The following is a 25,105-nucleotide window of genomic DNA, read 5'->3' as shown; positions in this document are numbered from 1 at the left end:
GTATAACTATATTATAAACCTATAGGAATACCCATCCTAGTCTCTATATACTAAGTCTGAGTTGTCATTCCTTTAAATTTTACCTTTAATTCCTGTTGTGATGTGAGGGAAGAAGAAGTCACCAGCATCCGTGTTAAGTTCTGAATTTTCTCAATCTGTACTTTTTGAAGCAAATCTTTTTCTTCCAAAAGTTGGGCTAATTGGTCTTTTTCCATTGCCTGGGCTCGAGTCTCTAAAGAAACCTATAGACATAATATTAAGTTATATTAATAATAAACATAGCTAGATTTTCAAGCCTTGAAAGTAGCTTGAAAGAACAGAATATTAAATTTGTATGTGAACTATGAGAATTTACATTTTACCGAAAGAAAATATATCTTACCTATAGAATACTAATACTCAGTTGCCACAAAGAGTAATTTTTCTAACTTATAATAAAGTAAAATAAACATTTCTTCCCATGTGACTATTCTATGCCATATAGATTATAACAAGGCTGTTAAAGCAATCCTATTGATTGCCTAAAAATTAGGCAGAGAAGTCATAACAGCAGAGACTTGAACACCTACAGCAAAGGAACAGATGTTCTTATAAGACTTCCATTTGATATTTTAGCTCATTATTAAAAAGATAACTAAAATATAAAATTTTTACAAAATATGGGACCACAATGGTTAAAATAAACAAATTACAATGACAAATGATTATGCTATCTTATTAGATTGTCTTACAGTCAGAAGAAGAATTCAAGATAATGTGAACATAAAAAGACACTTTTAAGTAATTATACATGGTCTCTCTTTTTTAACCTAACTCCCTATGCATTCGTGACAATTTAGAAAGACTATCTCTACTTGGCCCATCTGAACATCTCAAATTTTGCCTTTTGGAAATGAAAAACAATCTAAAATAATTTCAAGAAATCAAATTTTTCAGTTTTTATTAAATTGAAAAATTTTTATGAGTTGATTTCTTCTTACTTGAAAGCTATTTTAAATTTAGGTTGTAAAAGGTATAAAGAACTTAACAAACTCAACACCCAAAAACCAAATAATCCAGTGAAGAAATGGGCAAAAAACATGAATAGACACTTTTCCAAAGAACACATTCAGATGGCTAAGAGACACATGAAAAGATGCTCAACATCACTCATCATCAAGGAAATACAAATCAAAACTACAATCAGAGATCACCTCACACCTGTCAGATTGGCTAAAATTAACTCAGGAAACAACAGATGTTGGTGAGGATGCAGAGAAAGGGGAATACTTTTGCACTGCTGATGGGAATGCAAACTAGTGTAGCCATTATGGAAAATAATATGGAGGTTCCTCAAAAAATTAAAAATACAGCTACCCTACGGCCCAGCAGTTGCACTACTAGGAATTTATCCAAAGGATACAGGTGTGCTGTTTCCAATGGGCACATGCACCCCAATGTTTACAGCAGCATATAAATCTTTTTCTTAAATTTAAGAAACAAAACAGATGAACATAGGGGAGGGAAGGAAAAGTAAGATAAAAACAGAGAGGAAGGCAAGCCATAAAAGACTCTTAAATACAGAGAACAAATTGAGGGTTGATGGAGGGGTTGTGGGTGGGGGTTAATGGGTAATGGGCATTAAGGAGGGCTCTTGTTGAGCACTGTGTGATATATGTAACTGATGAATCACTATATTCTACTCCTGAAACCATTATTACACTATATGTTAACTAACCTGGATTCAACTAAAATTAAAAATCCAAAAAGAGTCTCCTGTAAAAAAAAATAAAGTTGAATCATGTTTGCATAAAAAAACAAAACAAAACAAAACAAAACACCCCCACACTGTGAAAGTCACTGTTCAGAAAATGAAGAAACAAGCCACAGACTGGGAGACAATATTTGCAAAACACATATTTGGTAAGAAATTAGTATCCAAAAAACACTAAGAACTTTTAAACCCAACAATAAGAAAATAATCCAATTTAAAAATGGGCAACAGATCTGAACAGACATCTCACCATAGATGACATATAGATGGTAAATAAACACATGGAAAGACAATGTCATATGTCACTAGGGAATTGCAAATTAAAACAACAACGAGATACCCACTACACACCTATTAGAATGGCTAAAATCCAAAACACTGATAATACCAGATGCTGAACAATGTGGAGCAACAGGAACTCTTATTTATTGTTGGTGGGAATGCAACCACTTTGGAAGACAGTTTGGCAGTTTCTTATTTGTAAAAAAAAAATTTAATGTTTATTTATTTTTAAGAGGGAGGGAAGGAGGGAGGGAGGGAGGGAGGGGGATGGAGAGAAGGAGAGAGAGAGAGAGAGAGAGAGAGAGAGAGAGAATATGTGAGTAGGGGAGGGGCAGAGAGAGAGAGAGAGAGAGACAGACGGAATCTAAAGCAGGCTCCAGGCTCTGAGCTATCAGCACAGAGCTGGACGCGGGGCTGGAACTAGGGAGTGGTGAGATTGTGACCTGAGTCGAAGTCGAATGCTTAATTGACTGAGCCACCCAGGCGCCCCCAGTCTCTTATAAAACTAAACACACTTATCATTTTATACTCACTAGGATGGCTATTATATAAAAAAAGTAAAATAAATAACAAATATTGGTGAAAGTGTGGAGAAATTCGAAACTTCATGCAATGTGTTGGTTGTGCAAAATGGTACAGCTTCTGTGGAAAAGTATGGTTGTTCCTCAAAATGTTAAACATAGAATTACCATCTGACACAGCAATTCTATAACTAGGTATGTGTGCAAAAGAACTGACAAGAGGTACTGAAATAGATACTTGTACACCAGTGTTCACAGCAGCATTATTCATAATAGCCAAAAGGTAGAATCAACCCACCTGTCCATGAACAGGTGAATGGATGAACAAAATGTGTTATATCCAGACAATGGATAAAAAAAGACTGAAGTTCTAATACACAGTATGACTTGGATTAACTTTGAAAGCCTCTTGCTAAGTGAAATAAGCTAGACACAAAGGGCAAATACTGCATGATTCCACTTGCCAGAGGTATCTAGAATAGGTAAATTCATAGTGACATAAATGAGAGTAGAGGTTACCAGGGGCTGGAGGGACGGGGGAGAAATAGGAAGTAATTATTTAATGGGCACAGAGTTTCTGTTTGGGACAATGAAGAAGTTTGGGAAATAGTGGCAGTGATTATATCAGTACACTGTTAATGTACCTAATACCACTGAATTTTACACTTAAAAAATGGTAAAATTTTATGTTTCCATTTTAGCACCATAAAAAATTATGACACAGCCCCCCCCCCCCCCCAAAAAAAAAATTAGGTTGTAGACCTCAGCTATTGAGGAGTTAAGAATCTCTGGGTATTCGGGCAGCTCTTAGTTCTAAATCTGCCCCTATTCTTTTTTTCTTTTAATTTTTATTTATTTCTTTTGAGAGAGAGAGTACAGGAGCAGGGGAGGGACAGAGAGAGGGAGAGAGAGAGAATCCCAAGGAGGCTCTGTGCTGCCAGCATGGAGCCCGACACAGGGCTCGATTCCATGAATCGTGAGATCATGACCTGAGTTGAAATCCAGAGTTGGACATTCAACTGACTGAGCCACCCAGGCGCCCCTAAATCTGTTGGTTCATACATACCTCCTCTAACTGTTTTTTAAGATCCATTATTTCTTTTCTGTATCTTTTCAGGAGAGCTTCATCACTTGATACCTCATTAACATAAGGAGTATTCTTCATATATTTGGCAGTGCTGGCAAACTGGGGAAAATACAAGAGTGTTAAGTGTCCAACATCAAAAAAATTAATTAATAATATTTAGGTTTCTTGTAATTATGTTTTATAAAGAAAGATCAATCCTCTTTCCAGGTGGCTTAATACTTTTGAACACAGAGAGTATTCTCTATCCTTGTAACTTACCCTGGCTGCTAGTCTTCAGAAGAGTCAGGGAAATATCTTGAAGACATATGCCAACAGAGAACCTACAAATACTGGCTTACTAGAATCCCACCCACCTCTCAAAGTCAAGAGCAAATGCTCCCTCTACTCTGAAGCTTTGCTTCCAGTGGAAAGTACCTCTCCTTCCTCTGAACTCTATTTCATTTATTAACAGTTAATTAATCCAAGCCAATCACGTTGGAAGACAGGTCTTATCTTCCTTATAGTACTTTAAGATTTTTTTTTTTAATGTTTACTTATTTTTGAAAGAGAGAAGAGAGCACGAGCAAGGGAGGCGCAGAGAGAGATGGCGACACAGAATCCAAAGCAGGCTCCAGGCTCTGAGCGGTCAGCACAGAGTCCGATGCATGGCTCGAACTCACGAGCTGTGAGATTGTAACCTGAGCCAAAGTCAGACACAACTGGCTGAGCCACCCACGTGCCCCTTCTCTATATGACTATAAATTGTGAAGTCAGGGACTGTACTTTCTATCTTTGTTTCTTTCATAGTACCTTGAGCCAGTGCTCAATAGCTATTTAAAACAATGTTTCTTAGAGTGTATCAGAAGTAACTTTAAGTGGGTCCATGAAGGTGACCATTAAATAACATTGAACCCTTGACTGAGATGGCTATTCTATTGACATTTCTCATTTTTCCTTTTTTTTTTTTTTTTTAATTTTTTTTCAACGTTTATTTATTTTTGAGACTGAGAGAGACAGAGCATGAACGGGGGAGGGTCAGAGAGAGAGGGAGACACAGAATCGGAAACAGCCATCAGCCCAGAGCCCGACGTGGGGCTCGAACTCACGGACCGCGAGATCGTGACCTGGCTGAAGTCGGACGCTTAACCGACTGCACCACCCAGGCGCCCCCCCTTTTTTTTTTTTTTTAACAGAAAATATAAGCCTTAGGCTCAGAGCAAAGGCAATCAACAATGAGCTAGCAGGAATTTAAGAGATATTTTATTATAAACACACACACATATATGTGTTTTTTGGGGTACCTATTTGTTGGAAGTGATACTAGTTTTTCATTCATGGGATTGAGATAAAGCTTCCTTCTACAATAAATAAAGTAGAAAAAGTGACTTTCTTAAAGAGAAATGTATCAGTATAATAGTGTTGGATACAGCAAAACTGTGGAGGTGGGATATGAATAATTGAAATTTGGGAAAATTAAGGAATACTATTTAGTAGACAGTATACCAATTTTATCGTAATAGATATAGTATGTCATTAAAAAAAAAAAAAAAAAAACCACCCTAATGTTAGTGGGTAATTTTTTCTTCTTAAAGAGGATTCCCCACTCCCACCCCCCCCCCCCCCCACGCCCCGGCCTGAATATTGAACTAAAAATCAAACTTACCTGTAGAGTAGTAAGGGTTTCATCAAAAGACACTGGAGTAATTGTGCAGATAATACGTGTTTTTGCATTTCCTCCCAAAGAATTCTGGAGAATTCGTGTTAATTTACTGTCTCGGTAATTTATGAAACCACTTAGTGAGAAAGGAGTTTGGGGGAAAAAAAAAAAACCGTAAGAATTTTTATTTAACAAAAGTGGTTGGTTTTTAATGCAGAACCTTAAATTAGCTACAATTTAAAAATTAATTCTTTATAGGTTACATGAGGCAGATCAAAACTACTCAGTAAAAAATATTTAAAATAAAAAGCAAAAAGTTGTAGTCATATATTTAAGAAGCTAAGCATCCTCACAGAATCGCAAAAGCTTTTGAACATATTGAGGAAATCAGTACGTTTGAATGTCACTGAAGTATTAAAATTCTCAACCTAATGAAAAATGTAAGCATTAATAGGTAAATGTACAATGGAAAAAACTTACCCAACTTGTCCATCGCTAAGTTTCTTGATCACTTGTCCCAAAATAAATAAACTGCGGTTTATATTACAGCCTTCCTTGAGTCGCACACCTGCATTTATTAAGCAAACATAAAAATGAAAACTGACCTCGGTATTAGATGATTAACTCATTTATCAATAAATTGTAAGAGAAACTAGAAATTAAAGGGTTAGACGATAAAGTCTGTGCTTTGGATTAGATCTGAGTCCACCTTTAATACCACTGGTTGAGCTCTTTCCCTGTTCCTCCTACCTAGTAAGTGAATCAGAAAGGTCATCACCTCAGAGAAAGAGCAAAAAGAAAATGATGGCTAAGAAAAAAAATCAGGGAAGTAAAGTTCATTTCCCCCAAGAGCCTAATTCCCCAGTTCAAATCTATTTTTTCCAAACTTCCAAATATAGGCAACTATAGACTTACAACCAAATTAATTCCTATTAGGTGCACAACAAAGTTCTTACTTTTTTTTTTTTTTAAATTTTTTTTTTCAACGTTTATTTATTTTTGGGACAGAGAGAGACAGAGCATGAACGGGGGAGGGGCAGAGAGAGAGGGAGACACAGAATCGGAACCAGGCTCCAGGCTCCGAGCCATCAGCCCAGAGCCTGACGCGGGGCTCGAACTCATGGAACGCGAGATCGTGACCTGGCTGAAGTCGGACGCTTAACCGACTGCGCCACCCAGGCGCCCCACAAAGTTCTTACTTTTAAACTAATATGCTCTCATGAGTCATATACCCCCCCAAAAAAGTACACTGAAAAAGCTCTCTCTTTCTTCTATGCTCCATTCAACCAGTTCCTGTCCCCCTACCAGAAAATCACTTTTCTTAGTTGACTCTTGTAGAAATTTTTAGAAATTCAAGTTCATATATGTTTATTTCTTTTTTACACAAAGAGTAGCACACTATATATGCTAATTTGCACTTTGTTTTTTTTCACTTGGCAATATATCATATCAGTAAACACTGGTGTTTTTATCTTTTATAGCATAAAATTCCATTATACGGACGTATTGAAATTTATTTCCTCAGCACCCTGTTGAGGGTCATGTGCGTTTTCAATATACCACATATATAAAAGGTACTACAACAAATAGTTTTGAACAGCTGTTATTTTACAGATGCATTTTTCAGCTACTGCTCTAACAAGCCAGCTAAAACAACAAGCATTTATTTCTTGTTTACAGATTGGAGGATCCACTGGTTTGGTGAATAGAGACCATGCTCAGAGGAGTGTCTCTGTGTCAGGCTGTAGGAAATAAACATAGAAAGGTTTGACATCTTCATGATCTTGAAACTTCCCATCTAAGTATGCTTTTCCATTTGTTTAAGTATCTGATTACATCCTTTAGGTCTGTTTTAAAGTTTTCTTTATTTTGGTCTTGTGTAATTTGTGTTGAGTTTTTTTCCTACATATTAGATCTTTTAAGTCATTATTGTAAATGGAGTCTTTTTGTACACTAAATATTCTAACTGGTTGTTGTTTTTATTAGGAGTTATTAATATCGTATATTAATTTTGTACCTGACTACCTTCCTGAATTTCCTTACTAATTATGAAAATTTAGATGGTTTTTATGGTACTTTCAGCTTTGTAGCTATACAATCCTACCAACTGCATAGTTTTAGCTTTTTAATTGATGCTATAGTAGCCCCAAATAGATAATTTGCTAGATATGGAAGCTGCTTTTTACATTAAAGAGTCTTGTCACAAACTTACTATCTTTATTAGCTTCTAAAATGCAAGGTAGCACTTCTTTATTCTGTAAAAGAACAAGATAACACTTAGGCCAAAACATTTACGAGTTTCCATTACCTTCAGCGCCTGTTTGAGCAGCTCTTTCACTGCCTGCAAGATCAACCAAATTCTGTAAGATAGATGAAAATGAAACTTTAGGAAGGGTAACTTGAAATAAAATCCCAATGACTGAAGGAACAATTTTAACACATGGTTTATCAGCATACCCCATCTGTATGCTGGTCTCTTGCTCCACCGGTTAGGCGTTACCATTTTTGGGTCAAACTGATGTGTATACTTTGTTCCTGCCTTATAATATAGCCTCCATAATGTCAGAATAGATTCTCTATTTACTACACAAAGTTCAAAACCTTACCATGGTGAATATAATTCTTTACAATCTGGCACTTGTGTTCCTCCAGCTTTAAATCCACACATTACTCACTCTGAATTCTAGCTGACCTACTCACTATGCCCTAAATGCTTCATGTACTTCTATGCTTCCAAGAGCTATCTTTTGCCATTCCCCTTGTTTAGTTAGTTCTAATTTTCTAGACTGTCCTTATTCTTTACTCGGGACCAAAGACAACTGTTACCTTCTTAGTGAAACTTTGCCATCTTTATCCTTCCTCTCCCACACCTTGATCTGCTCTTCCAATTGTGTACCCAAGGGTCTTTAAAGATACAACTTACTCTTCAGCACTTACTGTGTTGAGCTAGTCATCTGTGTCTCTGCCTACACTGTAGCATCTTTAAAAGCATGGGCCTCTCCTTCATTTCACAAATATTGTTGACAACAAGTGACTGCCTGTCATGCTCCCGGCAGTTTGTTAGGTACTAGGGATATGGCAGTGAATCAGACATGTAAGTTCTCTGCTCTCATTGAGCTTTTATTCTACATGGGGCAGGCTGGGGAGAGGAGAAAGTTGGTGAGAAGCAAGAAAAAGATAAGAAATGCATCATGGCAGATAATTTTTTGTTGTTTTATTTATTTATTTTGAGAGAGAGTGAGAGAGGGACAGAGAGAGGATCCCAAGCAGGCTCTGTGCTGTCAGTACAGAGCCCGAAGTAGGGCTTGAACTCACGAACTGTGAGATTATGACCTGAGTTGAGATCAAGAGTTGGATGCTCAAGGGACTGAGCCACCCAGGTGCCTCATTAGAGATAATTTAAATAGAGTGCTGGAAGGGGAAAGAGGAAGGTACACAATAGGTTCTTTGGACTTGATGGCAGGGAAGTCCTCCCATTAAGCTAGAATCTGGAAAGACAGAGAAGAGGGGCCCAGCCATGCAAAGCCTAAGGGAGCCATACTCCAGATAGAAAGAACAGCTAGTATACCCAGTCACAAAGCAGAAATAAGCTTGGTGTGTTCAAAAAATAGGAAGGACAACAGAGTTGGTGAAGTGGAGTTGGGACAAGACTGGGTCAGAGAAGTGGGTAGGGGTCAGATGGAATGGGGCATGGTAAGCAAGAGCAAGAACTGTGGATTTTCTAAATGTGATGGGAAACGGTTTAAGCAAGAGAGTGACAGACATTTTGTCAGAGAAGGGTGAAAAGGGTGGGTGGGGAAGGACTGGAGAGAGGCAAGAGTGGCAGCAGGGGGCCCACTAGGCTCGTGTAGGAATCTGAGCAAGAGGTGAATGGCGGCTTGGACTAGTAAGGTAGCATGGGAAACAGTAAGTGATGGAGGGATGTGTTCCTTATTCTTCTAATCTCAGAGCCTGGTACTATGCTCAGAACATGATGCAGTCTCAGCAAATATTCTCAATGCATTAAAACAAAGTCAGAGACTTTCACGGATGGGCAGTAATTATGCACTCTTGCTTTAATTATGTCCTATCTCAGACACTACTTTCTCTAAAATACTCAGTCTAATCTTTCTGGTGTAGCATCTACTACAGAAGACCTAGATAAATAATAAAGGGGCAAAGTAGTGATGAAGGCAGCATGAATTGAGGAATAAAAATGGGAACAAATATTGGTGTTCAAAGACACCAAGAGGCACCAATCTATCTGAGAGAGGGCTCACGTGGAGTAGAGGGAAATCAAATCAGGTTGGTTGAGAGTGGCCAGAATTTGCCAAAGGATGCAACATAACAAAAGCAGTACTTAGTAACATTAGAAATCTGCCAGCAGACCACAGAAAGGAAGACCAGAGTCATAGAGGCCAGGTCAGGAGATGAGGACCTAAATGAATGTGATGCCCATGGGAATGTTGAATAAGAAATGCTGATGAATGGACACAAAAGGGGGAAGGCTGAAAAAGATGAGTCGGAACTGACTCAGGTCTAACCTAGGTGACCAGGATAATGTTGGTACTACTGGAAAAAAGGAATATTCGCTATGATAGAAAGAAATTAATTTTGTTTTAGACACACTGAAGTTTGAAGTAACAGTGAGACACACAATTATAATCATCTTTATAAAGACATGAATTAGAGCTCAGAGACTCTAGATAAAATACTTGACTGTCATCAATACAGAAACGATAACAGAATGTCTGAGGGCAGACGCAGGAAGCAAGAAAGGCGACAGCAGAACACTCCTATGTTTTAGACAGTAGAGTAGGAGAAAGAATTCCCACAAAGGGAACAGAGAAGAAGCAGAGCCAAAAGGACCTGGATATTATGAACCAGAAAGATCAGAAGACGCTAAAAAAACAGAACAGAACAAAACAAAACAAAACAAAACAAAACAAAACAGAGCCAGAAAATGATCTTTTGAGGAAGACTTCTTTCCAAGAAGATACTTACAATAAGTAGAAAGGCTGAAGGGTTGGACCAGATGGTATCTATATTTTTTTTTAATTTTTTTTTAACATTTTATTTATTTTTGAGCAGATACAGAGCATGAACAGGGGAGGTTCAGAGAGAGGAAGACACAGAATCTGAAACAGGTTCCAGGCTCGGAGCTGTCAGCACAGAGCCCGACGCGGGGCTCGAACTCACGGACCGAGAGATCATGACCTGAGCTGAAGTCGGCCGCTTAACCGACTGAGCCACCCAGGAGCCCCAGATGGTATCTATATTCCCTAGATGATAGAGTGTCAAAGTATATAAAAAAGTCATCAAATTGATTACTGAACATGTCGAGAGTATTAAAGAAATTATTAAAAGTTAAAATTGTAGTGAAATATCACAGATTGGGTTTAGAAAACAAAACAGAAGTTAGGTTTTGTGTTTTATTGTTAAATTAAAGCAAGACCATCTACTAAAATAAATTTTATATTGGTACGGTAAAATAACTGAGGTGAACAAGAATTAGAATTTATTAAGACTCTGATTTTTCAAATCTGTAAAGTGAATAATTAGAGATTTTTTATTTTTTTTCCCCTGAAGTTTTCAAGAATAATCTTAAATCATATCCTACATGAAGCTAAGAAATTTAGACCCTGAAGACAGAAATAAAGCAATATTGGCAAGGAACAGGAAGCAAGCACAAAAAAAAGAGAACTTCTTCAGTGCAACAAGAAGGAAATGGTTGCTTACTTATGTAGAAAAAAGAAATGTTTGCATCATGTTTATATTCACTATTCAGCAAACAAGTACTCAATATAAACTACGTATACTGTGTTGGGGCTATCAAGATGAATAAATGTCTTTCTTCCCTTCAAGGGATTTACAGTCGTAAACACAATGTTTATAATATAAAACACTTCCTGGGGCGCCTGGGTGGCTCAGTCGGTTAAGCGGCCGACTTCGGCTCAGGTCATGATCTCGCGGTCCGTGAGTTCGAGCCCCGCGTCGGGCTCTGTGCTGACAGCTCGGAGCCTGGAGCCTGTTTCAGATTCTGTGTCTCCCTCTCTCTCTGACCCTCCCCCGTTCATGCTCTGTCTCAAAAATAAATAAACGTTTAAAAAATAAAAAAATTAAAAAAAAAACATTTCCTTATTTTATTTAAGAATGAACTTGAATAATGTGATTTACTTTTTAACCATCCCAGTTAGGTTTTTGTTGATCTCACGAGTCTCAATTCTTTTGGCTGAGACAAAACAACAGCAACAACAATACCAAATCGCCCCCACCCCCGTTTCAAGAATATACTCTTAAATGTGTACGGGAAAACTCTTCCCCAAGAACTCTGGTTAGGAAAAGTGCTTCGCTCTAAATTTTAGGAGACAACAGCAATAACATAACAGGAAGAAAGACCCTCTGAATTCGTCCGATGTTTCAGCTTGTAATCTTATGTTTATAGATGAGACTAAACTACCAATTTATAGGTGTTTTTGCCTGTTTAGTTCAGTTAACAGTTCTTATGAAACCAAACATCCAGCAGCCAAATTAAATTATGGTTTGGCCCATGTGGTACGGTATCATGGTCCATCAATACTCACCAAATGGGACACCTTGACGGATCCGTCACAATTGGAAGGTTCCCCTTTCTCTCTACTTTCCAAAATCTAGACAGAAAAGACAACTTGTAAAAAATCAGTGCATTTCTAATTGGAAAGGCCAAACAGAGAGTTACCTACCATCCTAAAAATGGTATGAGAACGACTGCTTCTTTGATTCATTTTTGTAATTCCATAATGTCTGTTCTCTGTGAAAAGGGAGTCATATTTCAGGTGTGTATATTAAAATCAAAGAAAAATACTGACTTTTTTTAGAGTGAAAAGTGTGATTTAAAGCCTAAATACATTCAACTGAATAGTTTTTACAAGTGTTTTGGAAAAATACAGTATAAAGTCTTACTCTCTCCTTTTGTGATCCACTTCAAAGCCATTTCTGATGTATAAACAACTTCTTCTGTGAGATCAGCCACATATACATTCCTCTGAAACAAGGTTAAGAATAGAGAAGTCACTAAAAAGTTGCATCTCACAAGAAGGTGTGAGCTAGTATAGAATTCACATGCAGAAGTTACAAATGGAAAATGGATGAAAATAACAAGTAAACTATGATACATACAATTTACTTCTGTACCAAATTCTAACCTGATACTTCCATTTTGCTCTTTTTTAGGGGGCACTTATACCAAAATATCACGGCTGTCAGTGTTTAAAAACGATACATGTTCATATGCTATCTCTATAAACACTTAAGAAACAAAAAAATAAACCATACAAATAGGAGACAGTTTAAAAAATACAGAAATTAAAGGTAAATGTTCAAGAACATGAATCCCAATAAGCAAGACTATTTTTAGAACCACACTAACTCTGTTACTCACGTTGAAGTCTTCCCGAATTATTAAAGGCTTCATTTTTTGAGTGTCACAGAGTAAGTCTGTAATGGTTTCATTGTATATCTCCATGTAAGACACGCGTAAGAGAAATTCTCTGTCAGGAAACTAGCAGAAAAAAATATGTAAAACATCAGAGGTCATCCATTTATGAAAACCTAATACTGAATACTTATGTGCTAATATTAAATATTAAAACATTCTGAGAAATTAATTATCTTTGTAAAGCAAACAACAAACAAAACCTCATGTCGTTTTATATCCACAATAAACACAAAAATATAAAAACATGTTTCAGTAACAATGGAAAGTATAGTATCAAAGAATTAGAAGAGGAGAGTGCCTGGTCCAACTCTCTGAACTCAAAATAAAACCTACCAATGGATGTTCAAATAAGAACATTAAAATCATTAAAATAGTAATGAAAAAACAAACCTAAAACCAGCTCTTAATTAACTAGGTTGCTTATTCTGGCCTTCTGCTTTCCTTGTCTTTTTTCTACATCTACTTTTCTGTTTTTTTTTTTTTTTTTAATTAAAAAAATTTTTTTAAACATCTATTTATTTTTGAGAGAAAGCATGAGCAGGGGAGGGGCAGAGAGTGAGAGGAAGACAGAATCTGAAGCAGGCTCCAGGCTCTGAGCTGTCAGCACAGAGCCAGATGCAGGGGTAGAACCTACTAACCATGAGATCATGACCTGAGGCAAACTTGGACACTTAACTGACTGAGCCACCCAGGCACCCCCTCTGTTCCTTTATAAGCACTGGTAGCAGGGAGCCTAGGTGGCTCAGTCGGTGGGCATCTGACTCTTGATTTCGGCTCACAGTTCATGAGATTGAGCCCCTTGTTAGGCTCTGTCCTAACAGTGTGGAGCCTGCTTGGGATTCTCTCTCTTTCTTTGCTCCTACCCTCTCTTGAGCACATTCATTCCCTGTCTCAAAATAAATAAATAAACATTAAAAAAAAAAAATCACTGGTAGTTACACAAAGACAACGAGGAGCTAACCATTCTGGTAAGATTTTCCTGTTCCTCAACACCCACATTTTGGTGTGATTATTACTGTTTCAGGATTCAAGGAAAAGAATGAAAGAACTTTAAGCTCTACATAGTAAGTTTGTGGGGAAAAAAATGAATCTGTTATGCCTTCTTTACCCATGGCTAATTAAGAGATAACTGTAAATCTACTTCCTTTCATCATTATAAGAAAATATATTAAGGTTTTCATCCTACTATTACTACTTTTCCCTTTATGTACCAGAAATTTACCTAAGTTATTTACCTTTTTAATTTTTTGGAAAATGTCATGAATTGCCCTGGGTATTACTCCCAAATAATCCTCTGAACCCATCATGGTATATGTTTTTCCTGAAGCAGTCTGCCCATAGGCAAATATGGTACCTGTAAAACCAAAACACACACACACATGCAAAGATTAAAAATGAATCTGTAAGATGTGAAACTATCAATACTTGAACAGAGAACCAATACCAAAATATTTCTACAATGAATACAAACCATTGTAGCCTTGTATGGCAGAATCTATGATTGGTACTGCTATTTCTTCATACACATTTTTAGTAGTTTCATTACTATGAAAGACGCGATCTAAAAAGAAAAAAACACATATACAGAAGTTAAATCAAACAAACCAACTTTGTTTTCATTCTCAGTAGTTGTCCAAAGAAATAAAATGGTCAGGATAGGATAAGATAAAATATTTAAGACACAATATTCTCTTCACCTTATTGGTCCTCTGAAAAAATATTTCTCTATAAGGTAAGATGTGTTGGTCCTCACACAGAAAAAATACAAGTCAGACTTCTCAGCTATTCTATGTGCTTTTAAGAGTCAGCAGGGCACAGTGGCTGAATACAGGGTTATCGAATCAGACTCTGCAAATCTGGTTCCACCATTTATAAGCTGTGTGACTTCGGGCAAGGTGGTTGATGCCTTCGTGCCTCAATTACCCAATCTGTAAAATGGATATGAATTCTCTTCCTCATAGAATTATTGTGAACCTATAGTCAATACTTAAGAAATATGACTAAGTGTTTCCTAGTATACTGAGAAATTTTAAGGTTTATACTTACTACTGAGAAATTTTAAGGTTTATAAAATATTTAGCAAGAAGACCTAGCTCAAACTAAAATAAGAAATGCACACATATGGAAGAAGAGACCTAACAAAGCTGAAATGTTACAAGGAATGACCAGTTGGCTGGCTGCTAAAGGAGGCTGGGTTTAGAGTACATTTGTACTGATGAATTCACTAGTCTAGGATGTGGTTCTCTGCTAATTTTGTTAGCATAATTAGCACATTAAAAATGGACTACTCTTTCAATGGTAGCCTCATATTAAAAAGCTCACAAGAAATGCATTTCTAAAGCAGGAGGGAAATGCATCCACGTGCAATGAGAAATTCAGTGATCACATGGTTGGCATCACGACAACACATTTGCCCTGTTGGCAGAGCTCTATGGAAAATCAAAGTGCCATCTGAAGGCTGCTTAGGGGTTATGATATCAGAGCAAGGACAGATGGCAGGATAATTCAAATCTTAATGCCATTTGCTTTAGATAAGTGGATAAGTCCAAATCCACAATGGGCATACATGGCTACAGAGAACCCATAGATCATGAGTCTGAATGCTTGTGCATCCCTCTCTCTTGGTTTTATAATCTCTGGCATTTATTGTACCTTTTTAAAAATTATGTTAATACTCTAAAACGAGTCCTTTACCAGAAATTGTTTTCTCTTCTTTACATCTTTGCTCCAAAACCTTTTATGATGGCTTTCTAGCTTAATGCTAGTTCAACATCCTAACCATTCTTACTCCCAGAGTTGTTGAGAGGGCCTCACTGTTGCCCTGAGGTGCCTAAGTGACAGCATGCTAGTGAGTCTGACTCTTCCATTTGCTAGCTGTGTGACTCTAGGCTTATTTCAGTTACTCTGAAATGGAAGGGCACCTACTGTATAGTACCTACCACATAAGCTTGTTATGAGGATTCAATGAGTTAATAAATATGACATGCTGAAAACTGTATCTGGCACAGTGTCAGCAGTAGACCCATATTAAATCAGTAGACAAATCAGCTGAGTCAACGTTCAGGGCCTCCATGACCTTCTGCCCCAGTGTCGGTGGTACCATTTTAGAAACCTAGACTAGTTATGTCCCACTGTAAATCTCACAAGGCTTATGCTGTCACAAATGTAATTACTTGTTTAAAGCCTCTCTCTCATCATATGAGAAGTTCCACAAAAGCAGGGGCAGGTCTTTGCTGTATTTTAGCAGACAAAGAAGGAATATCTTCACTGCTTATTCTTTAAAGAATTTTCTTAAAAATAATTGTGGAAAGTATATACTAAAATCAAAGATCTTAAAGATGACTTGATACCAAGCAACATATTTTAGGCTTATGGGGTTTTAGGCCACAAATACACTAATGAATAAGAGGAAAAAATGTTAGTTTCAACCTTGAGGCACTATGACTATAACTGCATTTTTAAAAATATAATTTATTGTCAAATTGCCTAACATATAGTGTGCTCTTGGTTTTGGGGTAGATTCCCGTGGTTCATTGCTTACATACAACACCCAGTGCTCATCCCAACAAGTGCCCTCCTCAATGCCCATCACCCATTTTCCCTTCCCCCATCAAGCCTCAGTTTGTTCTCTGTATTTAAGAGTCTCTTATGGTTTGCCTCCCTCCCTCTCTGTAACTATTTTTTTCACTTTCCGTTCCCCCATGGTCTTCTGTTAAGTTTCTGAGGTTCCACACATAACTGCATTTTAAATAGCAATTTATTATCTTATTTATCATACATGATGGATGAACAATTTTTGAGTTTTTACTAATGCAGTTTACACAAGGCCTCGTCTGATCTTTTTTTTTTTTTTTTAAGAAGGCCCTATACCTTCTTTTATCAACGTTTATTTATTTTTGGGACAGAGAGAGACAGAGCATGAACGGGGGAGGGGCAGAGAGAGAGGGAGACACAGAATCAGAAACAGGCTCCAGGCTCTGAGCCATCAGCCCAGAGCCTGACGCGGGGCTCGAACTCCCGGACCGCGAGATCGTGACCTGGCTGAAGTCGGACGCTTAACCTACTGCGCCACCCAGGCGCCCCTCGTCTGATCTTTAATGACAAATCCAGTATTATGGATAAGCCTTTTGTAGTCCTAATAGGAAAAGGATAATATATTAACTTTTGATGCTATTATAAACTTACCAAAATTGAAGGATTTACTGCCATCAACTTGATAAATAGCATTATTGTCAGTTTTCCAGTAAATTTGGGTATCTCCTCCAAGAGCTTCTTCTCTGAAAGAATAAAAACACTGCATTTTAGTAAAACTGGTCATGGAATTCATGTCATATGACAGATAATTTAAAAGATTCTGTCTTCTGAAAAATATTTTATTTTAGTTAATAAATAAATTTATTTATTTTTAAATGTTTATTTATTTTTGAGAGGGAGAGACAGAGTGTAAGCAGGGGATGGGTGGAGAGAGAAGGAGACAGAATCCCAAGCAGGCTCCAGGCTCTGAGCTATCACAAAGCCTGACATGAGCCCCAAACTCACCAACTGTAAGATCATGACCTGATCTGGAGTCCGACGCTTATCTGACTGAGCCACCCAGGTGCTTCTTCTGAAGAATATTTTAAAAGATAGCATTGGGGAACCTGGGTGGCTCAGTCAGTTAAGTGTCGGACTCTTGGTTTCGGCTCAGGCCATGTTTTGTGAGTTTGAGCCCCATGTTGGGCTCTGGGCTGTTGGTATGGAGCCTGCCTGGGATTCTTTCTCTTTCCCTCTGTCTCTGCTCCTCCTGCTCTCTCTCTCTTTTTCAAAATAAGTAAACTTAAAAAAAATAGTAGTATTGACTTATACTATATATGAGAAAAATGGAAAATCTGCCTTTGAGGAGCCAAGACTTTTAAGTGGGCCGAGACTTTTAACTCCTGCCTTCTCATGGGAGTTTCCTGGTGAAGTTCTTCATTTCTACCCTCCTACCTAGTACTGGTTGCTGAAAAGATACATTCAAAATGCAACTCTGATTATGTCACTCTTGCCCACAACTTTTAAAAAACATCTGAAATTCTTAACATGGCATACTAGATCTGGAACATGTTTATTTCTCTCTTCAACGTCATCTTGCTCTAAGTTCCTATACATGCCTAACTGCATATCAATTCTGACTGCATATCAGTCCCTTTCAAAAATAAGAGATTAAATATTGTGATTGTAACATAATGGTCTTCTAATGAGATATTTAAAAATAGGAAATTCCTCATTTATTAACACCTAGTGATATTTAACAAATATTTCTCAAACACAAAATATGTTAGTATTCTGGAGTGAGGGCCACAGATCAGAGAGAAGCAAAGACTTCATTTCCACCCCCCCTTCTTTTCTTCTCTGTAGCATGACTCCTGTAACATTATGTCAACTTAACATTCTGTATTTTTTTACTTTATTTTCTGTCTGCCCACTAGAATGTAGATCCACAGGGGCAAGGATGGTAGTGTCTATGTAGTAGAGTACACTGTACTAAAAAAAAAAAAAAATCAGTATTGATAAATATCAGCCATTCAACGTTCTGAATGTTGAATTCAGTCATTGACTGAAGTCTTGAGTGCCTTTGAATACAATGCAACAAGACAGACTAGTCCTTGCTCTCAAGAAGTACACAGTAATAAGGGAGAGGCAGTTAAGTGCAAAATGACAGATGAGTACAAATAAAAACCTTTCCGATACGACTTCCTTTAAGGTATGGGGTGGGGTGGGATGGGGTGGGGTGGGGTGGGGTGGGGAAACGCATTAGGGGAGAGGCAGTGCAGGGCTGGCGTTGAGGTCTTTAACGTTGGCGAGCCTGAGTTAACATCTAAAAGACTCCTACAGCTGGAAATTGTCTTATAGATCTTCCGATCCTTCCTCTTGGTCACTACCAGATAAGGACACCGTGGCACAAAGCGGGTAAGAGGCCGAGATACCAGGCAGCAGGAAGGAGCAGCGAGGACTCACTCTGGGGCTCAGGCCCGCGCCAGAGGCCGCAGCTGGGACCCGGTCTCGGTCTGGCCCACCTACCTGCTGTTGAGCGGCCGGACCCGCACGCACACCGCGACAGCCCCTTCCTCCGCCATCCTGCCAGGCTAGATCCCAGGGAACTGGCACAGTTGTTCAGCGTCCCTTCTTCTGAGAGCACCGGCCGCCCCGCCTTTAAGTTTAAAATTTCCCAAACTCCGCGTCTGATTGAGCCGCGGCCTCGTGACGTCATGGGTTGTTCCACTGCGCTCGGCGCGGGGGATGCGAGGCCGGCGGCGCGTCCACGGATAAAAGGTGGAGGGGGGAATAAAGGATCTGGAAAAGAGTAGGGTTAGGGAGTCACAGAGAGGAGATGGGGGAAGCAGGCGGCGAGCGGCTGTTTTGGCTGCAGCGGAGAGAACTATTATCTGCTAAAAGTCACTGAAATGCAGGCAGCTGTTTACAAACCTCACCCCTAAAGAGTTTGCCGTGTGTAGGAAAATAAGGCAGATATATATTTTTTTTCACAAAGAGGTAAGACCTTTAAATCCACCAACAGAATTAAGAATCTCCTAACAGCTTTTTAAAATTAAAAACACCCTAAAAGACAAGAATTGAAAGTCACTTCGCTGCCCCGAAACGTAAGAATCTTATTGTGTTCTTTAGAAACTCTGAGTTTTACGTTTTACATTTTCCTTTTTCTTTAAACTCCTATTTCCAATGGCTGTGAGTTCCTAAGAGGAGCTGTTTTGGAAAGAGAATTATTGAACACTGGAAAAACTCTTTGAGTAATACGGTGAACATTTATTAGCAAGAGTGGGAAAGTAATTCTAAATAATTCTTTCCTGGAAATAGTGCTATTTTCTTTTTAAAAAATATGTATCATAGTAAAGTGTTAACATTTTCTTTAAGAGTGATTTCATTCCCTTTCATAGTTGGTTTAAGGAGCTTCAGGAATTATTCCCTTTCCCTCACCAAAAATATGACCAGCAGTTACTAATAATTGTTTATTATTTAGAGGAGTAGAAAATTCTAGTGATGTAATAAAAATGTTTTGGGAGTAAATTTGGCAATATCAATAAAAAGTGGAAGGTATTTATGCCCTTTTTACAGGCAATTCTGCTTTTAAGAATTTATTTATACATGTATTTGAAGGACTGTGCAAGGATACATGTATATGGGTTGCAGGATTGCTTACAATAGCAAATGGCTGAAAACACATTAAGTGCCAATAAATAATAAATCTGAGACTAGTTAAATGGATGGAATATTATCAATAAAATGAAATGCTATGTAGCTCGTAAAAAGAATGATATAGCTCTTAATATGTACTTTAGAAAGCTCTTCAAGGTGTTTCATTAACTGATAGAAACCCAAGGTGTGGAATTGTGTACACAATATGATCCTCTGTGATATTTTCAAAGGATATTTATGTGTCTAGATATGGATACATAATTCTGGAAAGATACACAGAATATACCTAATTTCCTTAGAGAGGGAGGATGAGTTAGATAGTAGATCTACCTTCCACTGTGTAGTATTTTATAATTAATAATATTTTAACCATGCAAATATCTAGTTGTTAAACTTGGAAAAACTAGTTAATGGAAAAAAACAGTAAATAAAAATGAGTTTGAACATTCAGCTGTGAGCTAGTATAGGTTACTCTTTTTTTATTTTTTATTTTTTTTAAATCTTTTTTTTAATGTTTATTTTTGAGAGAGAGTGAGTGGTGAGGGGCAGATGCGCGTGCGCGCGCGCACACACACACACACACACACACACACACACACAGAATCCGAAACAGACTCCAGGCTCTGAGCTGTCAGCACAGAACCTGACATGGGGCTCGAACCCATGGACCATGAGATCATGACCTGAGCTGAAGTTGGACACTTAACTGACTGAGCCACCCAGGTGCCCCTAGATTACTCTTTTTTTAAGGACTAAACCCTGATGATACTTGGCTGCACCTAATAAGATAGAGTTAAGAAAAATATATTTTAATTGCTTTTTAAAAAATGGTGGTGAAATATTGCACATATTTAGCTGAAGGGAAGGAGCCTATAAAGAGGAAGAAGGGACATGCAATTAATGAGAGAAAATCTCTGACAATACAAAGTGGGGTGGTTCAAGAGCACAGAGGAGGATTGGCCTTTCAGAGTTGTGCTCGTGATTGTGGCCGTGCTAGTCTTTGCTGCCATCATCACAGCAGCTAACATTTAATGAGATTTACTATGTGTCAGGTGCTCTGGTGTATGCTCTGTATGCAGTTTTCCATTTAATTTTCCAAATATGTTCATAAAGAAATACTTATTGAACATCTACTATGTGCCAGATGTAGTTCTAGGATCTTATGATAAGAGGAGGTGCCACTTTTTTTTTTTTGAAAGAGAGAGCACTCATGCTCAAGAGAGATGGGCAGAGGAAGAGAGAGAAATCTTAAGAAGGCTCCATGCCCATCGGGGCTTGATCTCAAGACCATGAGATCATGACCTGAGCCAAAATCAAGAGTGGGGCATTTAGCCCACTGAGCTACCCGGGTGCCCCAAGGAGGTGTCACTTTAGATGGGATGCTCAAGAAAGGCCTAGGGAGGGGACTTTTGAGGTGAGACTTATATGAAAAGAATTAGCCATGCATGGGAGGGTAAGGATACCTCTTTTATTTGTCTCAGATAGAGGGACAAGTGTTTCAAAGAACTCAAGGCTTGTACAAGTTTGTCTTGTACATGTCTGAGGCATAAAAAGAAGGCCCCTGTGGCTGAAACATTTTGGGCAATGGAGAGAGGTATGTGGGGCCAGGTCCTGTGAAGTCTTGTGGGCCATGATAAAATGTTAGGCTCTTATTCCAATGGTGAGGGGAATCTAATGGAAGGTTTTAAGGAAGGGAATAAAAAGGGATTCCCTAATTTATTCAAACAAGATTTTCTTTTCTATTTCACTATGAAAATAGAAGCAGCTAGAAGACACTTTGCATTGACTCCTGACAACCTGGTTACCCACCTGCTCGTCTGTGCCATTTACCTCATCCTCCAGATTGTAACTATGTGAACATCCTCTGTCCTCCACTCTGAAAATCTCTCCATGTTTGCTCTAGATCCTGCCCTTTCTGGCTTAATTTCTCTCTGTCTGATGTTGTCATTTCCCCTTCTCTAATAAATTGGTCTTTAGCAAACATTTGCTTTAGTTTCTCCCATCTTGGACATCTAATATTGGACAGAAAAATTAAACTTTTGCTTGGACAGCAAAATTAAAATGTCTAATACCAAATTCATGATCTTTCCCTCAAAACCTGGTGAATCTGCAGTTTTCCACAACTCAGTTAATGGCAACTCCACCCTTTGTGGTTACCCAGACCACAGACTATGGAGTTACCATGCTCAACTTCTTTTCTCTCAGAGTCTACATTTGGTGTTCTGAAAATTCTGTTGGGGCTACTTTGAGAATATTCCAGAATATGGCCATTTACTACAACTCCTGCTATTCATCTGGTCCGAAATACCATCATCTCTTACTGAACTCATCTCCATGTTTCTAGCTTTGCCCACCCCCACTACCAGCCTATTCACAACACAGCAATTTGAGTGATCTTTTACAAATATAAGTTAGGTCATATTAATTCTCTCTTAAGACCCCCAGGGCCACCCCCAACCCCAATTTTTCTCAGAATGAGATTACAGTCTCAGCTATCTCCCTGACATGATACTGCCCCTTGCTACCCCTCTGGCCTTACCCCCCACCACTCTCTTTTTTGCTGTTTCCACTCCAGGCACACTGGTCTCTTGACAGTTTCTTGAATAGTAGTCAGGCTCCCTCTCTCTGAAGGCCTTTGCACTGGCTGTTCTCTGCCTGGTAGGCTCTTACCCTAGATATCTATGTTTTCCTTCTTCATTTAGATTTGGTTCTGCTCAGATGTCACCTTCTCAGAACTCTGTATAAAATAACAACTCTCTTGTCTGCTACTTCTCTTTCTTTATTCTTCTTTTAAAAGGTTACTTAAAACTTTCAGAAATAATATAAGTATTGATTTATGTATGTATTATTTGTTTCCTCTCACTAGAGTGTCAGCTCTAACTAGTGGTTAGCAACATTTTTGTTTATACTTTACCTGTGCATCTAGAAAGAGACTTAGAAGGGTGCCTAGGTGGCTCAGTGGGTTAAGTGTCTGACTCTTGATTTTGACTCGGGACATGATCTCAAGGTTAGTGGGTTCCAGCCCCACATGGGGCTCCAGGCTGACAACACCTAGCCTGCTTGGGATTCTCCATCTCCCTCTCTTTCTGCCCCACTCCTGCTCATGCGTGCACACATGGCTGCGTACTCTCTCTAAAAAATAAATAAATAAACTTAAAAAAAAGAGAAAGAGAATTAGAGTATAGTAAACATTCAATTAAAAACTTGTTTATTCAATCACTTTATAAGTACTTATTAACAATTTCTGGGAAAGCTGCACGGAGGACAACTAATCTCCTTTGGAGCAGAGGCCTGTTAGAAAGTAGACCTACTTTTCATTGTATACTATTTCATAATTATTAATATCTTAATTAATGAATATTATTTCTCTCAACTTTAAGAAATTAGCTAATAGATAAAAACTGTATATAAAATAGTCTACTCATTCAGGATTGGTTTTAACTAGTATAGACTACTTTACATTATGAAGATGCTAGGCTGTATCGAATAAGATAAAACAGAGTTAAGGAAAAGCTATGGTTTAAATTGGTCAGGAAAGGCAAAGAGATTTGTTAAAAGTTAAACTGAGACATATTAAAAATTTTGACAGTTTATTTGAGCAAAAGTTAATTAAAACCAGGCATCCAATCTAGCAGATAGAAAGGAGCCCCAAGAAGCTATACAAAATGAGACTTATAGGCAGAAGGAAGGGGAAAAAAGAAGTCATACTAGGCAAAAAAAAAAAAAAGGGTAGTTATTGAAAAGTTACTTTCCTTCAGAGGATGGAAGGGGTTTATCAGGCAGATTACCTAATCAGTACCACATTAGGTGATTCCTGATTGATATGGTTTAAGATTCCATTTCTGGGAGAGCTGAAACAGTAATTAAGTCTCAGTTTGGTTATGTGAGGCTTGACATAAATAACTTTATTTTGGGTCTTTTTTTTTTCTTTTTTAACAGAGTAAACAACTTGTCTGAAGTTATGGAACTTCTGGAGAGACAGGCTTCAGATTTGGATGCATATCCTTTCTCTGAAAGGTACTTAAAAGGTTTATTGATTAATTTTTTTCTTACCTGGAAAATTAACACATGCACGTGATGAAAATGTTTAAGTAGTACATGATAAATCACAGTGAAAAATAAACCTTGCTACATCTGATCCCCAGGGTGCCATTGTCATCCCAAAGGCAATTTTGGCATTTCCTGAGTGTTCTCCCAAATTAATCTGTACATATGTACATATGTATTTTTTCCTATATTGTATATCTTTTTACAAGAATACTTGCTGTACATGCTGTAGTGCACTTTGCTTAAAGTGTGATCTTTACATAAATATTTGCATTCAGTTTAAGAAGGTAAAGTACATTTTTGAGGCCTGTTAATTGCACACAGTTCCATGTTGATACTTAAGTTACTGTTTTGCCCCCCAAACTGTGTTTATTTCTGCTGAAGCTGCAGAGGGCACTGTAATCCTTCTAAAGCATGGCATAGCCTTGAATAGTGTTTTGTAGTTCTAGAGTGTGGTGCAAATTTTAGGATTCAGAGAAGCTTGTGATATTAGGAATATGCATCAATTCAAATTATTCTCCTGTCCTCATTTATTTTATGCATTTCATATACAATTAATTACAGTATATATTTACATCATGCCATTCCCTTCAACAGGAGTACTTTTCTTTAATTTCCAAAACAGGAGTCTTACCTTTAATTTTGCTATGTAAGTATTTGTAATGATCACAGACATAGTATCCTTTTCATTTTAATCATGGTTACACAGGATTTCTGTGGCATCATGGAAACAGCACTGACCTGTGTCAGTCCAACTCCACTGTTTATAAGCTATGCCACAATACCAGAAAATCATTTTTCTTTATGATTTACCATTTTTCTCATCTACAAAATGAGGAAATTGGCTAAGAGAATTTCTAAGATTTCCATCAGCTTCAATAAATCTATGACATCTTTGTAAAAAAGAGGAACTTGTTAAAATTGAGTTTGGATGGGTGTCCAACAGAATATGGAATGAGTGAGGGGACAGGAAAAGTGATCCAGGTTGCAGAGGATATCTCAGGTAGTCACAGTGCTGCAGAGACGAGACGGATATGGCAGTCCACCACAATCCTTCTCTTCTTTCTGGACAGACAGCAAGCCTTACAGTTAATGCTGCTGCTTTTAGGCCTAGGTAATAAAAACTTCCTCCCTTGTCCTTGGTGATCAA

At 37.9% G+C, this 25,105-nt stretch overlaps 1 protein-coding gene across 7 annotated transcripts in view; it reads right to left on the bottom strand.

Moving 5' to 3' along the window:
* Positions 1-18,932, bottom strand: part of CENPE (centromere protein E) — an 85,351-nt gene extending 66,419 nt beyond the window's left edge. For all 7 annotated transcript variants that reach the window (XM_023252887.2, XM_019829159.3, XM_023252886.2 and 4 more), the window contains exons 1-13: positions 18,778-18,932; positions 16,921-17,012; positions 14,207-14,296; positions 13,971-14,089; positions 12,679-12,798; positions 12,201-12,282; positions 11,981-12,048; positions 11,843-11,908; positions 7,588-7,639; positions 5,760-5,847; positions 5,286-5,415; positions 3,623-3,742; positions 84-242 (exon numbers count right to left, since the gene is read on the bottom strand). In XM_023252887.2, coding sequence (XP_023108655.2) covers positions 84-242; positions 3,623-3,742; positions 5,286-5,415; positions 5,760-5,847; positions 7,588-7,639; positions 11,843-11,908; positions 11,981-12,048; positions 12,201-12,282; positions 12,679-12,798; positions 13,971-14,089; positions 14,207-14,296; positions 16,921-17,012; positions 18,778-18,833 — 1,242 coding nt within the window. In that variant the 5' untranslated portion in view covers positions 18,834-18,932. The remainder of the gene's footprint in view (positions 1-83; positions 243-3,622; positions 3,743-5,285; positions 5,416-5,759; positions 5,848-7,587; positions 7,640-11,842; positions 11,909-11,980; positions 12,049-12,200; positions 12,283-12,678; positions 12,799-13,970; positions 14,090-14,206; positions 14,297-16,920; positions 17,013-18,777) is intronic.
* Between the last annotated feature and the right edge of the window lie 6,173 nt (positions 18,933-25,105).

The sequence above is a fragment of the Felis catus genome, chromosome B1 (genome assembly GCF_018350175.1).
Source record: "Felis catus isolate Fca126 chromosome B1, F.catus_Fca126_mat1.0, whole genome shotgun sequence".
NCBI classification, from domain to species: Eukaryota; Metazoa; Chordata; class Mammalia; order Carnivora; family Felidae; genus Felis; species Felis catus.
This window is presented reverse-complemented; position numbering and strand designations above follow the sequence as displayed.